The following is a 17223-nucleotide window of genomic DNA, read 5'->3' as shown; positions in this document are numbered from 1 at the left end:
CACCTGGTTTAATCTCTTCTGCAAGAGCAGCTCCTTGGCCTGCAGAGAGAAAGAGCGGCCAACACCTCTGAATATTCAGATTGGAGTGCAAGTGAGATTTTAAGACCTTACAAAACCAGATTTCAATGCTAAGTAAGGGATAATGCACATTAAGCCGATTAGTATCACAAAATAAACCAGCTTATGTGGCTACTCAGCAAAATACATGGACATGAAATATTAGATTCAAAAAACAATCCATTATTACAGTATTAATATCTGATATTATTTTCACTACTATCAAAAACTGAGACGAATATTGGCTTCAGTTGTGTTATATATATCAGATGCGCCATTGGGAAATCTCAGAAAGCCGTGATTGACCAATCAGAATCAAGAATTCCAGAGAACCGCATAAATAAGCACAGTGAACGGTGAATCAGACTTACAGAAAAACATAGTTTTATTAAAACATGCTACAGAGGATTAACAAATTTCATGTTTCCTCGTGGGGAAATGGAGGCGACTCAGAAACACACATTTCTGGGAAAAAAAAAAAGGATTGATGGTGCAAGCTGTGGTAAGGCTTAGGAAAAATGTGTGTAAAACAGTTGAGGGTCAAGTCCTTATTTAGGTGGTACATTTATAATACGGAAAATCTGAACAGAAAAATGAGGACAAGTTTTATGTGAGGTCTTCAAAATAGAGAAAGTCACATCATTAACATTCTTACTGAGAAAAACATTTCCCTTAAAATTTTGATTAAACTTGTCAGTCATCAAAATTGATTGTATTTTCAGACAAGACTGCATTTAAGACATAAAACATAAAAATTCCACAAACGCATTTGTAATCTCATGAATATTAATTTCACCTATTTATTTATTTATTTATTTATTTACCATTAAACATGTATCTTGTACTAATTGAGAAATTCACTTCCTAATCATTGTGCTACAGAAAAGTCACTTCAATGTGCTCTTTAATCATAAAAAAGTCAATGCTAAAATAATTGAATTTTATAATATGGGTAAAATGTCTTGTCTTAGCACCTTTAAGGGGAGATCATTGCATTTCCTTAAAATCAGAAAGCCATTTTCATACAACTAATACTTGTTTTTTGTCTGCCATAAAAAGTTTTTCACTCGCAATTTCACACGCATCTAATCAGTAACCAAACAAGTTATAAATGATATAAATCTGTAACAATGTAATGTTCTTCACGTTCTTCCTAGTAGCAGCAGACCGCTTCTCTCCCATAAAGGGTCTGAGCAGTTCAACATGATACATTTGATATGTCATTGAAACTCATGACCTTTCATCTTCATGTGACTGAGAAGTAAGCCTCAGCCTTAAGGATGAGTTTGACATACTCAGTGGTCTGGCACTTGTGTGGTTCAATAGCTTTTGATAGAAAGCTGGTACCAATTACAAGGCAGAGTGAGCTATAATGTGGTAGTTCAGTCAACAGCACCCAATAAACAACGCTAAGAGAGGAACGGCTCATACAGCCCACGCAAAATCAGTAACAATGTCGCTGCTGCAATTTTAAAGATGGGTCTGCTGTCAAGAAGGACGGATCCGCAGACCTTTTCCACGTGCATAGCTTGTTCTCACGAGGTGGGAAAGTTCGAAGCGATATGCTGTCGATAAAGAGATGATATTTTGTGTATACTTGATTGAACATAGTAAGAGGCGATTCCTAATATAGTTAGAACCTACGGAGCTCCAAAATGGACATGGTGATGGGGGGGAAAAAATTTGATGGGAGGAAAAATTAAATTCAGTGTTTTTGCGTTCCCTCAAGAAACTTTGCATTCCCATGCAAAATTTTTGCGTTTTTTTGCAAGTTTTGCTTTCACCCTAGAAACTTTGTTGCATTCTCTTGCACGTTTTGCGTTTTCTGAAGAAACTTTGCGTTTGTTCACTCGCAAAACATTTGGTCTCTTGCAAATTTTTCATTCCCCCATGAAACTTTGCGTTCACTCGCAAAATTTTCACGCTCTTCTGCAAGTTTAGCATTCCCCTAAAAAACTTTGCTTTCACTTGCAAAAGTTTTGCTTTCCTTCAAGAAATGTTGTTCAATCACAAAACTTTTGCATTGTCTTGCAAGTTTTGCATTTTCCCAAGAAACTTTGCGTTCGTTCACTCGCACAAGTTTTACATTCCCCCAAGAAACAGTGCGTTCACTCGCAAAATTTTTGCACTCTTTTGCAAGTTTTGCTTTCACTCAAGAAACATTGTTCAATCGCAAAATGTTTGCAAGTTTTGTGTTCCCTCAACAATCTTTGCATTCCCATGCAAAACTTTTATGTTCTCTTGCAAGTTTCACAGTCCCCCAAGAAACTTTGCATTCACTTGCAAAATTTCACGTTTTTTTTTTTTTTTTTTTTTGCAAGTTTTGCTTTCACCCTAGAAACGTGTTCAATCACAAAATGTTTGCATTCTCTTGCACGTTTTGCATTTTCTGAAGAAACTTTGCATTTGTTCACTCGCAAAACATTTGGTCTCTTGCTAATTTTTCATTCCCCCATGAAACTTTGCGTTCACTCGCAAAATTTTTGCACTCTTTTGCAAGTTTTGCTTTCACTCAAGAAACATTGTTCAATCGCAAAATGTTTGCAAGTTTTGCGTTTTCTGAAGAAACTTTGCGTTCAAACACAAACCTTTTGCGTTCTGTTGCAAAAGTCTTGCATTCCCCTGAGAAACTGTTCACTAGCAAAAGCATCAAAATGTAGTTATTCTTCCCACTTCATATTATAAAAATTCTATTTCAGTGCTTTCACATTCGCCAAAGAAACTTTTGTGTTTTGTAGCAAAAGTATTGTTCAAATTCATTGAAATACCACTTCATATTATTTCCATCACCAGTTTTGCATTCACCCACAGCAAAGTTTCTCCGGGGAAAGCAACATTTTTTTTCAGGTTAACACAAAAAAAAAATATTTTTTTTCCCATCACCATGTTCCTTTAGGGGGTTCGTAAGAACCCACTTATCTGCTTAACTCATTCATTAGCCAAGCTGATAAGCCTTATATCTGTGCCGCTGCAAAAAAAAAAAAGAAATATATTTATTTTTCAAACAAATGTGTGGAAATTTTAGAATTATTTGCAAGGGATGGGTCAATTAATAGCACGTCAACCTTCACACCTCAGAGATTTTGTTTTAAAAAAGAAAATGAAATGGAAAAAAAAACCACTGTACTTGTTAAACAACCGGTAAAAACAAGAAAAACATTTTTTTAAATAATACAAAAAAATAAAAAACTATTTCTCTACAACTGCAACCGTGATATTTTTATGAGAAAAAAAAAAAAAAAAAAAAAAAAAAAACAGTACAAAGCCTTCAATGTAAGTTAGCCTCAAACCTTCAGTCAATAAATCATGTCCATTTCATCAGGAGTGTTTGGGACTGTGTGCAGGTAACAACAACAACGACGACAAAAAAAAAAGAAGTAAATTGGATTGAATACAGTTCTTGTGGGCAGAATGGGTAGCTCTCTGATGCTCTGGTCCCTTGCGTCCTTGCATCTCTGGCAAAAAAAAAACCCTTCTCTTCTCCTACAAAAGGGACAGTCAGCCTCAAACTACCACCACCACAAAACGAGGCACCGAGGTTTTCATCTCTCTGCCAAACACAATCCATTCACACTCTAGCTCTCACTGCTAGTGAAGATTCTGTCTAAAAATACAGCCTTCCTCCCACATCTTCCATATATGCTTGAATATTTTTGGGGGGTATAATTATTTGGGTAAAACATTCTTTAGCAAAGCTGATTTTGGTTCCTACTTAAAATTTCCACTAATAAAAATATGTTATGGCTGGAAAAAGAACATCATGTTCTTTTTAAAACATTTTTTTGAATTTCTTCTGCTTTTAAATTTAAGAAGGGCACCCAGTTTACCTCTAACATGGAAGTACAACTATAAATATGTTTAATATACTGTACAGTTCACAATGCACATTAAATACTGTTTAAAAACACCATCGGTGGATCTGACTGAGGGAGGATGTGTGGAGGATAAAGCTGTTACGTCAGTGCTGTAGTGTCTCAGATGCGGATCTGGTAGCCATCACTGAGGGTGCTGAGCTCTGCTGGCTTTCTGTCCAGTGCTGCTGGCCTGCAAATAAACATGTTTATGTTAGTTTCATTTTAGAGATTATTGTTGCGTAATGACAAATATGGCAAATCTTTTGGTTCATGGATTAGTTGTTATAGAGCAGAATCAACCACCTCAGGAAAAAGAGTGTAAAAAGGCAAAAATTATAAAGATTAAAAGCCTAAATTCAATCTGTTTATCACATAAAGCAAGCAAGTCTCTTCAGAAAATGTGGACTAAATCGCTCATTCCATATATATTTGTTTTATGATCTATTTACGAACTTTTTGAAGCATCAAAGTGGTAGTTGCGTAGACTGTCAATGGAGGGACAGAAAGCTCTCATATTTCATCAAAAATATCTTCATTTGTGTTCTGAAGATGAGCGAAAGTCTTACAGGTGTGGAACGGCGTAAGGGAGAGCAATTAATGACAGAATTTTCAATGTATTTCAAAATGTAATTTATTCCTGTGATTGCAAAGCTGAAGTTTTAGCAGCCATTACTCCAGTCTTCAGTGTCGCATGACCCTTCAGAAACTATTCTAACATGCTTGGTGCATTTCTTTGAAATAGAAATCTTTTAACTTTCATTATTAATGTCTTTACTGTCACTTTTGATCAATTTAATACATCCTTGCTAAATAAATGTATTATAAAAAGAAAAATCTTACTGACCCCAAACGTTTGAACAGTGGTCTGAAAACACTAAATAATAAAAAAAATAAAATATTAAAGGTGCCCAAGGATGCTTTTTCACAAGATGTAATATAAGTCTAAGGAGTCTCCTGAATGTGTCTGTGAAGTTTCAGCTCAAAATACCCCATAGATTTTTTTTTATACAATTTTTTTAACTGCCTATTTTGGGGCATCATTACTATACACTGATTTTGGCAGCGCCGCCCCTTTAAATCACATGCTCCCTGCCACACGAGCTCTCGACTATATTACAGTGCATTTACAAAGTTCACACAGCTAATATAACCCTCAAATGGATCTTTACAAGATGTTTGTCATGCATGCTGTATGCATGCTTCTAATTATGTGAGTATTTATTTTGATGTTTACGTTTGATTCTGTATGAGTTTGAGGCTAATGCTACACTAATGCTAACAGCTAATGCTACACTGTTGGAGAGATTTATAAAGAATGAAGTTGTGTTTATGAATTATACAGACTGCTGCACATGTTTAAAAATGAAAATAGCGACGACTCTTGTCTCTGTGAATACAGTAAGAAACGATGGTAACTTTAACCACATTTAACAGTACATTAGCAACATGCTAATAAAACATTTAGAAAGACTATTTACAAATATCACTAAAAATATCATGTTATCATGGATCATGTCAGTTATTGTTGCTCCATCTGCCATTTTTCACTATTGTTCTTGCTGGCTTACCTTGTCTGTGCACAGATCCAGACGTTAATACTGCCTGCCCTTGTGTAATGCCTTGATCATGGGCTGGCATATGCAAATATTGGGGTCATACATATTAATGATCCCGACTGTTACGTAACAGTCAGTGTTATGTTGAGATCCGCGTGTTTTCCGGAAGTATTTTAAACAAATGAGATTTATATAAGAAGGAGGAAACAATGGGGTTTGAGACTCACTGTATGTCATTTCCATGTACTGAACTCTTGTTATTCAACTATGCCAAGATAAATAAAAATTCTTATTCTAGGGCACCTTTAAGGCCACAATCTTACATAAAATTGTTTTTATCAATCAAATTCATCCTTCCACTTGAAAATATAGTCCCTGACAAATAAACCAGCGCAGTTTACTGTTGATACTAACTGACATTTTAGACAATATGGCCAGCTAATTACTTTTTCTTTTTTCAATGAGAACTGTCTTGCTACTGATACAAACATTGAAAATATTAAGTGCTCTTACATGAATGCTTGCTGTGGACCAGAACTAACCATTGTATTGGTCTATCGGTAGTTTGAATCTCACTTGATCTTTCCCACAGATGTGTTTCCTGAGATAAATCACATTAACGTTCAACCTCCACCTTCAGTCCTGCTGAGAACACACAGTGCTGCTGAAGAACCATGCGCTTCATCACAGACCTCCAGCATAGCCGTAGCTGTTGTTGCCTTTAAAAGTCTATCACATTCTCTCTTCCACCATTCACTTTTATGCTACTACTCGTGTGAAAAAATCAATAGGCCTCCAAGTTCTTTTGACTGATGTTAGCTATTTGAAGCAGGCGCTTCAACGTCAGGTGATCAATCGCACAGCAGTGCCAACGCAGGTCCTCTATGCTCCAACTCTGCCTTTTACAGTTCTTCACTTCATAAAAGACTGTTTCTTAGGCAAATAAACATTAGTGCTACCAAACAAATGTAAATTTAATAGAGTACCTCAGGGATGACGTGTTTTTGTAGGCAAACCCGGAAGTTAGCGGCGCACGGGTTCCCTCGGTTGAAAGCCTATGCATTTTTCCCATAGACTTTTGGAAAATCGCAGAAAATAAGCTCTGTGTTTAACAAAGGGTTATGACACTTACACGTTTTGTCTATCAAGATAATCTTTACAAGTTAAAACAACATAAATACATTTTGAAGCCTAAATAAAGTGGTCAGATATAAAAAGCTAACAGTAGGCTATAAACGGACTACAACACACCATGGTAGCGGATCAATGTTGTCACCACCAAGCTTCCTCAAACTGTATTTAAAAAACAACGTTATTTAAAAACATGCTCACTGATTATATATGCGCTGTTTATGAATACACTTTTTCATGAGAAATGCTGTCCAAATGTCCTGTTTGTCATGATGACGTCTAAAGTCCCCACCAAATGAAGTAGTCCCTTTTAGCAATTTGTTAGCAACTGCCGTTTTTAAGACACAGTAAAAGTTTAAAAAAAAAATCACAAGCAGGTTATAACTGGTGTGTTTTATGTCATAGATCAAAACGTGAAAATATGTTAACCACAGACCTTATTTCAGGCGATTTCACAAAAACCCATTCAAAAAACCCATTGACTTTATGGCGTTGGAACCGGAAGCCCTAAAATGCTAACTCACTTCCGGGTTTTGCCTACAAAAATGCGTCATCCCTGAGGTACTCTATAGTCATTGTAGGAAACCACAACAATAATAGCAGCTTTATGACTAGTCAAAGTCATAAAAAGTTCATAAAGAGACTGTGCAAAAATGCAAAGCTGAATTTTTTGCATCATTATTCCAGTCTTCAGGGTCACATGATCCATCAGAAATAATTTTAATATGCTGATTTGGTGCTCAAGAAACTTTTCTTATTATTATCAATGTTGAAAACATTTGTGCTTCTGGAAACCGTGATTTTTTTTTCAGCATTCTTTGATGAATATTATAGCGATAGTTCACTTGAAAACAACAATTAAGTCATCATTTACTCACCTTGGTGTTGTTCTAATGCAGTATGCCATTCTTTCTTTTTCGGACCACAAAATTCCACAAAAATTTAGAGATTTACGCTCTGGCTCATCCATATAATGGCAGTGAATAGTGACCGTTTTCTGGGGGTATACGATAGGGTTTGGTAAAAAAAAATGTGGTTGTCAGATGAGAGATGTGAACGCGATAACTTCTTGTCGCGATGAACACAAATACAAGGATTGTAGTTCGTCACATTTTTTTTCCCTCAAAACTTGTGTGCTTTTTGTGAACTGCAGTGCTAATAGAGTCTCACAAACACACATGTAGAGCAGCCATGCACATAAGTCCAATGGTCAAGGTCAGGATTTTCATTAAATAATACATTCAATTTCTGTTTATTTTTTTACCAAACACTGCCATTTTATGGAGGAGCACAAGTAGGATAACTTTTTTTTTTAATTCTCCTTTTGTGGTCCAAAAAGGAAAGAAGGGCATACAGCATTAGAACAACAGGGTGATTAAATGATGACTTCATTTCTTTTTTGGATGAACTAACCCTTTAAGTTCAAAAGAACAGCATTTATTTGAAATAGAAAGCATTTGTAAACATTTAAAAGTTTTTACTGTCACTTTTAATCAATTAAATGCATCCTTGCTGAATTATACTATTACTTTCTTTTAATTATTTTTCTTTATTTAGTGATTTTTTTAATCATCACTCTAGTTAGGCCAATATTAGAAACACATACTTATACTTTATATATATATATATATTATTATTATATTTTTTTTTTTTCTTAAAACACATTACTTTTTTTGTCCAATGAAAACCGAAGAATGACCTTCAGGAAGATTGGCAAGTTCTGAACACTCAAACTCTGTGGGTACAAGATGTACAAAGGGGGCATTGAAAGTGTTTGTCTGCATTTTTTGTGGATATCTGAGGATGACTGAAAGGAGGACTCAGAAGAGGCGGGGTGAGCCTGTAGACAAGCAAATATCCTGTGTGTTAGAAATAGCCCTGGGTGGAGATAATGCACTTTGACAGGGAGGGAACCCAGGAAAAGGGCAGGAGCAGATATGTTGTACCAAAGCTAAATTTCATTTTCCCTGTGGAATTTCCCCTGTTCACTCAACAGATTTGATGTGGAAAGTCTGGAGAGGATCAGATGCATATTTTCATCTTATCTTCTGGGCATTTGATTAGAGATAGACAGGAAAATAGTGGTGAGAGAGACAGCAAAGAATGGGACTGCAGAATATTGCAGTAGTCCTAAAGTCAGCATAGAATTAAAATTCACTGTATCTGTTTTGTAAATGCAAGTTATAGATCTTATTGTGAATGATTCATCTATGTATGCTTCATTTTTTTCTTTAATTTGACCTCATAATTTTCAATCACAATGTCAGAACCTTTTCCAGTGAAAAAGACCGGTGGCATGTTCTGCCGTTTCTGATAATCGACTACAAGATCACATTCAGATCTGCCTCCACCTAATAAACTACTGTTGTAGAGAACCAAGACCTCACCCCACATTTTTTTTACTTTTTGATAATCTGTTTAACTCAGATGTACATCGCAAGATGGAAGAAATCAAATACGGAATACAAATCCTGTCTCTACTTCCATTTCATCACGACAAGAAATAGTTCACAAAAAATTAATTCTGTCTTTATTTGCTCAACTTCATGTTGCAAAGCCATACACTGTTATTTCCTCCAAAAAAAAAAAAAAAAACAGCATGAGAGTGAGTAAACAATGACAGAATATTCATATTTGAGTGAACTGTCCCTTTAAGAGGTGTATTTTTATAAGAAGTGTTATATTTGTATAAGATGTTTCCTTGTGAGAGCTTCGGAAACTTGTCACATGCTGTAGGTTTTATCACAGTGGCAAAACTTCATAATCATCAACTGCAGAACTGAGGGGGTTGGAGAGCAGATTAATTTCATAAGTCCATAATTCTTTCCACTCTAAGTGAATTAACAAACTCATCTGCCAAGCAAAGCGTGTGCTGTGCAGTTCTGTGTAATTGAGGGTGATGCTGACGTTAAATGGGTGGTGTGTTTCAGCAGCTGCCTGGCACACTGGTGTATGTGTGGGGCTTGGTAATTAACATCTCAGAGCATGTGACAGGAAGGTGCTGTAGAACACTGCAAAAATAGCTTCGATCGGGAAGCAGGAGGTCCACAGATCTGCAGTCTAAACTTTGGTATTATTTCATGCCTTGTGCGGTTCAGCCTCTCATCTGAGAGGTGCATTAGATTGACTAAAAAATTACAGCATTGTAAAACACAATCAAGAGTTCTGTTTTAGACATGTCATTAGCTGCGCTACAGTGCATGCGATTAAACAAAACTCAAAGGGGGACATTGCTGTGGTATTTTTAAATTGCTTATCAACACAAACATATGCTAGGTGAGCATCCTTAACAATCTTGCATCATTTTAAGACATAACATAACTTACTTGAATCAACTGGACTTTCCAACACTACATTGGAACATTAGACCATTTATTACAAACCGATTCACTAAAATGGAAAGTCTGATTCATTTTAGTGAATTGGTTCGTCATAACGTCATAAAGTCTTTCTCATAACTATTAAAGTACTTATTAATATTTTGAATTAGCTTTAATTTTTATATTTTTAGTTTAAGTTTTAGCAAATTTATGTGCTTTTGTCATTTTTATTAGGTTTTTTGAAACCTTTTCATTTTTTTAAAGCTTTATTTGCATTTTTAGTTTTAGTAATTTTAGTACTTCAATTTATTTAATTTTTTTGTCTTCTAATATTTATATTTTAAATTCATTTTTTATTTTAAAGGAAATCATTTTCAGTAGTTTTAGTATTAGGCCCTGTTTACACTAGTGCATTTTCGTTTTAAAATGAAAATGAACCTCGACTACACTGGCATTTCCACAGCATTTCAGAAACGATCTCCGTCTATACTACACAACCGAAAACTCATGTCACATGACTGTTCATGCACACTGACAAAGTCCCTTTAAGACAAGTCATTTCACTCGGCGGCCATCTTTGAAACGCCTCTCGGGCATCCTGGGCATCATGCAGCTCCTATCTCTTTGAATGGGGAAACATCAGATTCTCCAAAACTGTTCGTCAACCTTGATTAAATTTGATAATTGAAATCACCAATGAAATCTAACAACAACCGACTCATAAATTTAGTTTCTAAACGCTCGAATCATGACAAAAAAAAAAAAATTCTCAGGCTGGATCAAGCTAATGCGCATGCGCAGACCTAAATGCGCGTCTCTTTGGAGGCGAGCATCTGACTGTTTCTATAGAAACCGGTGATTCTAACGGCCGCTGAAGTGACGCGATGACTTTACCAGTCGACGATTGGCTCTTGGCTTTAGAAGGCAGGACTTATTCCACCATATTGCGCATTACACTTTCTCCCATTCAAAACAATACGAGTGACATGTCTTGTGTTATTCTATAGTCTGACACTGAGCATGCGAGTATAAGTTGTGTCTTGCGCATATAGGCAGCAGCAGTATTAAAAATATGCAGAGTTTAACTGCACAATGGCTGCTTAAAATCACAACAAAGCCATGCAAAGTCAGCAAAGATTGCAGTTCAGTCTCCATGTTATTGTTTACACGGTCGTCAAGGATACGCAGAGCGAATGTGGGCAGCCAAGCCAATTTAAAAACGTCACAGAATAGTGCACAAGTACGCGAATTGGGACGCACCTAGAGACTTTTGAAAACGATGGCCTGGCTGCCCACATTCGCTCTGCGTATCCTTGACGACCGTGTAAACAATAACATGGAGACTGAACTGCAATCTTTGCTGACTTTGTTGTCATTTTTAGCAGCCATTGTGCAGTTAAACTCAGCATATTTTTAATACTGCAGCTGCCTACATGCGTAAAAGGACACTATTTACGGTCATGTGACATGCGTTTTTGGTTGTGTAGTGTAGACGGAGATCGTTTCTGAAATGCCGTGGAAACGGCAGTGTAGACAAGGTACTTTTTCATTTTAAAATGCTGTTTTAAAACAAAAATGCTCTAGTGTAAACTGGGCCTGAAACGCAACCATGTCGTTTTCAAACTAAAACGGGCTCTGCAGCGTTTTCGAAAGTCTCTGTCGTCGGCGTAGTGTAAACGACAGGCGTAACCGTAGCAAAAGTTAGGCGTTTTAAAACGAAAATGCATAGTGTAAATGGGGCCTGAGTTCACAATAACAACACTGCTCATAAGTATAGCACTGAAAATATGAATCAGTGCTTCATATGATAGAAAGGACCTTATAGAATGAACAGATTCAATAGAATTAATTTTTTTTAGCGTTACATATGAGAGAGAAAACTTTTAGAACTTTTATCATAATATATTAGAGAGAAGACTGTTTAGTCCAAACCAATTCACTAGAACAAATCAGAATTTCTAATGCTACATATGAGAGCGATGACTGATTTACTACAGGGTACTTCTAAAAAGTAGCTTGTAACTGGAAAACCTACATTTGAAAACTACTGTCACACTACAAAAATTGAGTTAATTAGTAGTGTTGCAACAAAAGGTGAGGTCACATCAACGAAATTTTGGAAAAATGTAAAAAAAAAGAAAAAGAAAAAAAAAGAAAACGGCCCATTGTCCATATTGTATGAAGTATGATGTATAAAGCACCACTCACACAGAAGTCAATTTCAAACCAAGCAGCTTTCTGTTGGTCAACTTGAACCCATTACAAAATCTGCTTGGAGGAATCACATGAAATTCCAAAATGCGTGGATTCCTATTGTAATGACTCGAATTCACCTGCGAAAATTCACTGAAAAGCGTTAAATGTGACCGCACCCTTAGTTACTCCAACACATACAAACTAAAGCACACCGGCTTTAAAATAATCCGTTGCATCATAGGATGAAGTTACATCATCAGACGCTGAGCTCTGAAATGCTAAAACACAACAGGACCTGCTGATTATCACTGTATGTTCATGTAGAAAGATTATTCATTGGTTCATTTGAGTGTGACATGTCAGTGAGGCCTGCATCCACCACAGCTGTTGCATTGGACTCACATCCTATTAGAGCGGATGCCAACTGAGTGTAATGCCTGAGGGCAGTTGTACTGACAGGAGAGGGTGTTTAAAAGCTACTTTGCTTAAATAACAAGTCCTAACTCCCTGTGCTATGTCTTTTTTCCCACAGATTAGGGATCCCTTTGTGTTTATTTCTTGCTAAAATAGCTACTTCTGTCAGGGAGGAAGCTTTGCTATCTATCACTATGTCACTTTTTATGACTCTGTTCCTAGTAGATACACAGCACTGCCAATATTTCCCAGGGGCAGAACTAAAAGGAAAGAAATCTTATTTCCTCAACACCACAAACAAAAGGAACCTGAGGTCTCCCTTGTAAAGTGATCAGCAGTGCTAAAAGGGACTTTCTGGTCCACTCAGCATAATAAAAGAGCTTCTCCGCTTAGTACTTGTGCCGCTGCTATAGAAACATTAAAGTCAAGCGCCTGGACAAGAGAAACAGGGTTGTGCTTTGGTAACATGAGAACCCGCCAACCGTGTGCTGCTAGAGGAGATTAGTCAACGAATTACCACCACCTGTTTCGCAGTGTCACCATCACAGCTCTAATGAGGACGCACTGCGTTAAGGCCACTGCATGAACATGAAACATGAACAGACAATGTGTCATCTTCAGTGTTTAGTAACCTCAATGACTGCTACAAAAGCTTACGCAGTGTCTACAAATGTCAAGGACTGTTCACACTGACTGCGATTTGAAGTGGAAGTGTGTCAAAATTACTAATTTTCACAGAACAATTGGAATTTTGTTGTAATGTATATATTTCTGTCATGACAAATCTTGGATTGTTTGGCTTGGTAATTAGAGGCTGCAACTATAAATCGATACATCGTAAATCGAGAAATTTTCCGAAGGCATCACAATTCTCTCTCGAATCGATACTGAGCTTAGTTTTTAACAGCAGATGGCACTATGTGCTTTAGAAACAGCTGTACTCTGCTTGCATCCAATTTCGTTACACACGCCACTTGAACATTCTATAAAATAATCATTCATAAATTTCGAATTCCAAGGGTGGGCAGTGGGCTGCTTACATTAATCTCACGTCATAAAAGCATTCTAAGGTGGAAATACATTCTCAGACTCACGAATGCACGAGTGCTCTTCTTGGTGAGCATTTGAGCATACGGTTAAAAACTAACACCATTAAAAACGTCATCTGCTGTTAAAAACTAAGTTCAGAATCAATTCAACAGAGAATTCCGATGCATTCAGAAAATCTCAAAATCAATCCTCGATCTCCATTTCTCCTTTTCGGCTACATGCTGCTTCTGAACAAAAGTACTAAGAATTGCTGTAAGCTCTGTTGAAATATGCGAATACAAAACTGAATGCCTATTTCAGCTGAACAAGTTCACATGCCATCAATGCTTTGTCACTGTATCCTCATAGCAACTATATTGCTACACAAACACAATACTGTATCTACGCTAGCTGCTAATATGCTTAGTAATTCACTCTAAGCATTAAAACAGGACTGTTAACATGACCCATTATTTTAAACCTCATGAACTGTTACCTCATGTGGAATTAAATAAGGCAGACCACGCAATAATGCATAGCATAAGAATGACAGTTCACTTATCTTAGATATTGAATTTCAGAGGTATTCTGAAAGTGCGCTGCAACTACTACAGCAAATGATGTATTTGTATGTATTTGAAGGTTGAGCAGCGAGCTCATTGGCTACTGATAAGGCAGGAACCAATCAGCTGTGCCCTATAGAATGATGTGATTGCAAGAAGACTGAGTTAAGTACCTATCAGCCTGCGTCATCTAGAGTTTCATGACAGAACTTTGTATATATATATATATATATATATATATATATATATATATATATATATATATATTACTAACATTCAAAATTTAGTTTTGTGTGTGTGTAAAAAACTAAAAAAATTCAATTGACTAGTCAATTTTGTAAATACCAAGTTTTGCACATCAGTCAAGCCAAGTAGAAACAGCATCTCGGTGACCTCAGTGACCACTGATTTAATCGCTGTTAGTGTGAATGCTCCTTGAATGGCTTATTTTCAAAGGATTTTTAATAAAAGTAATTACAGTACATTCAAAGAGCATGAACATCCAAAAAATGATGACTAAAAATGTGTCAACATTTAATAAATGGACCCCAAAGTAATTACTTTTTAAGCTTGATGCAAGTCATGATGAGTCACTGCCAATAAATCACTAACAGCTAAAAGGGATAGTCATCATTCACCCTCAAGTTGTTCCAAACCTGTATCAATTTCTTTCTTCTACTACGCACAATTTTTTTTGTGTGTGTGTGTGTGTGTGAAGAATATGGGTAACCAAACAGTTGATGGGCCCCATTGACTTCCATAGTACTCTGGAACTATGGAACAGCACTATACATATAGAAAATAGTACTATGGAAGTCAATGGGGCCCATCAACTGTTTAGTTACTGACATTCTTCAAAATATCTTCTTTTGTGTTCAGCAGAAGAAAGAAATTTTGGGGCGAATAATTTTTAGGTGAACTTTAAGATTTTCTCAACAGAGACTTTTCTACCAAGCAGCTTTAACAAAAGTGCATGTATTTCCCTGTACTGAGCTTCCACAACATCAAAGTGTCCATTACTTACGATTTGTCTCTTCTGTGGACGTGTTGGCGTCTTTGGGGACTGCTGGCTGATCGGCGGCGTGGTGATAAAGACTTGCCTCGGGTTCGTTCTTTAATTGGAGACTGAGCACTGGACGACTTGAGGATCTGCAATAAAACCCAGTTGTTTTAAAACTTTCATTAATTTCACATATTTTATATTCATTATTTTTATATTTGTGAATAAGTTAATATATTATGCAAGTGAGATTATAAAGTTATATAGAGAGAACGAGGTAATACAGATCATTTTTATCTTCAGTTTGTTCATGAAATTAGGATTTCAAGGCAATTAGAATGAAAATGGGCTTAAAATCTTCAAGGTGGTAAAAGTCAAGCAGAGAAAGGAACAGATGAAGAATACTGCCTATCATCGGCTCGACAGGGGTCCAGTGCCAGAAAACAACAAATCTACAATCACTTTATTAAACGGGTATGGCTTGAACTTTTTCACACCACAGGGAGCAAATGCTGAGTCGCTCTCACTGTGTCTTCTCATTAGTAACTGCAGCACAAATAAAGCTAGCATAATGAAAAACTCCACATTATGTTCATTAACTTGATGATGTTCATTAACTTCATTATGCTACTAGACAACAGATTTCCCAAACACTCAGTCACTTGTGCTTTCCCCAAATGAGCAGCACAAGCGATGAGAGGCAACTTGACTTGTTCTCAATTGTTATAGTTAATTTTTAGAATGAGATTTATATACTCTATCGGCTCCATGTTGATGATGCCAGATGCTGGGTATTCAGTACATCAAGAAACTCTTTCAAGATAGATTGCCAAAGTAAATTTTGATTTCATGTTGTCTTAAATGCACAAGCAAATTCCTGCAAGTCCATATGTATTTGTTATGTCCTCAAACATTCCTATATCACATGTTCTAAGATGTTCATATAGCTAAAATATAAAAGACAAATTGCAAAAACATTTAGGTTTTGAACATTTCCAAATTCAACATCCATAAAAAGATGCATTCCTTTCAGACATCCAGAGAGGAGTTTCCACTCTCTGCTCACGCCGTTCATGGAAACTATGTCATAGCTGACTGCGGTCAAGTCAAGGCCGCATCTGAGAAACAGAGCACATGACCTACTTTTTACTGTCTACATGATAAAAATGTCCCATATTACAGTCATACAGATGATCTCAAGCTAGTCTGCTGGTTTTCTCTTCAGAGACATCCAAGGACAAATATGAACACTGCTGATCCTGGTTCAGTCATAAATGAACCAGGGTAAAACATAAATGTTTACTTTAAAATAACTCGGAGTAAAGGCAAGCGTGATCTTTGTAATGTGGCTCCACCTACCACAGGAAGTCTGACCTTATTTAGTTCCCACTGAATTAGCTTAGTTTTGAGAGGGACAATAGTGCTGCGTCCAAAATCACGTACTGTCTGAGTAGGTACTACATTTGAATTTGAATTTACTGCGCGACGGTTAAAAAAATCATGCTCTATATAGTATGAATATGGGTAGTATGAATGAAATTCAGACGTACTATATCCGCCATGTTGTTACGGTCACGTGACCAACCAGCGTCAGTTGCATCGCTTCACTTCCATTCATAAATCCCCTCCCGTGGCCTCATGGGATAGTAAAGTGTCCATCGAATGCACACTTCTGTATCTCGGTGGAAGTAGTAGTCATCCAGAGATTTTTCGCCTACTATTTTTCAAATATTATGTATTTCGACATACTACGGTTTTGCCGTACTGTTTTTCGCATACTATATAGTATGGAAGTATTTGATTTCGGATGAAGCGTAGGTCTCTGTTCCAAAACCTAAGATATGTAGTTTTGGTAAAATTATAAATCAGCATAAATATGAATATCAATAATAAAATGTATAAAATATCAATAATATACTTAAAGAAAATATCTATAATTTACTATAGTTATATTTTGATTAAAATTTTATTTACAACATTTCTCATTTTTGTTTAGTTAAGTTGAAGTACTAAAATAACTAAGACTAAATAAACCATAAACATTTTTTTAATAAAAATTATATAGTATCTAAAATATATAATAGAAAATACAATATATATATA

General features: G+C 36.2%; 1 protein-coding gene across 2 annotated transcripts in view; it reads right to left on the bottom strand.

The window, feature by feature from the left end:
- Positions 1-374: 374 nt before the first annotated feature.
- The window catches only part of vash2 (vasohibin 2), a 35673-nt gene continuing 18824 nt past the window's right edge, over positions 375-17223 (bottom strand). Inside the window, exons 6-7 of one of the 2 annotated variants that reach the window (XM_067384205.1) lie at positions 15145-15269; positions 375-4101 (exon numbers count right to left, since the gene is read on the bottom strand). In XM_067384205.1, the coding sequence (XP_067240306.1) occupies positions 4032-4101; positions 15145-15269 (195 nt within the window). In that variant the 3' untranslated portion in view covers positions 375-4031. Of the gene's footprint in view, positions 4102-15144; positions 15270-16670; positions 16955-17223 lie in introns of those variants that run through there. The other variant, XR_010894966.1, reaches the window with a different exon arrangement.

This window comes from Chanodichthys erythropterus, chromosome 4 (genome assembly GCF_024489055.1).
Source record: "Chanodichthys erythropterus isolate Z2021 chromosome 4, ASM2448905v1, whole genome shotgun sequence".
NCBI classification, from domain to species: domain Eukaryota; kingdom Metazoa; phylum Chordata; class Actinopteri; order Cypriniformes; family Xenocyprididae; genus Chanodichthys; species Chanodichthys erythropterus.
Note: the sequence above shows the minus strand (reverse complement) of the source record. Positions and strands in the feature narration are given on the sequence as shown.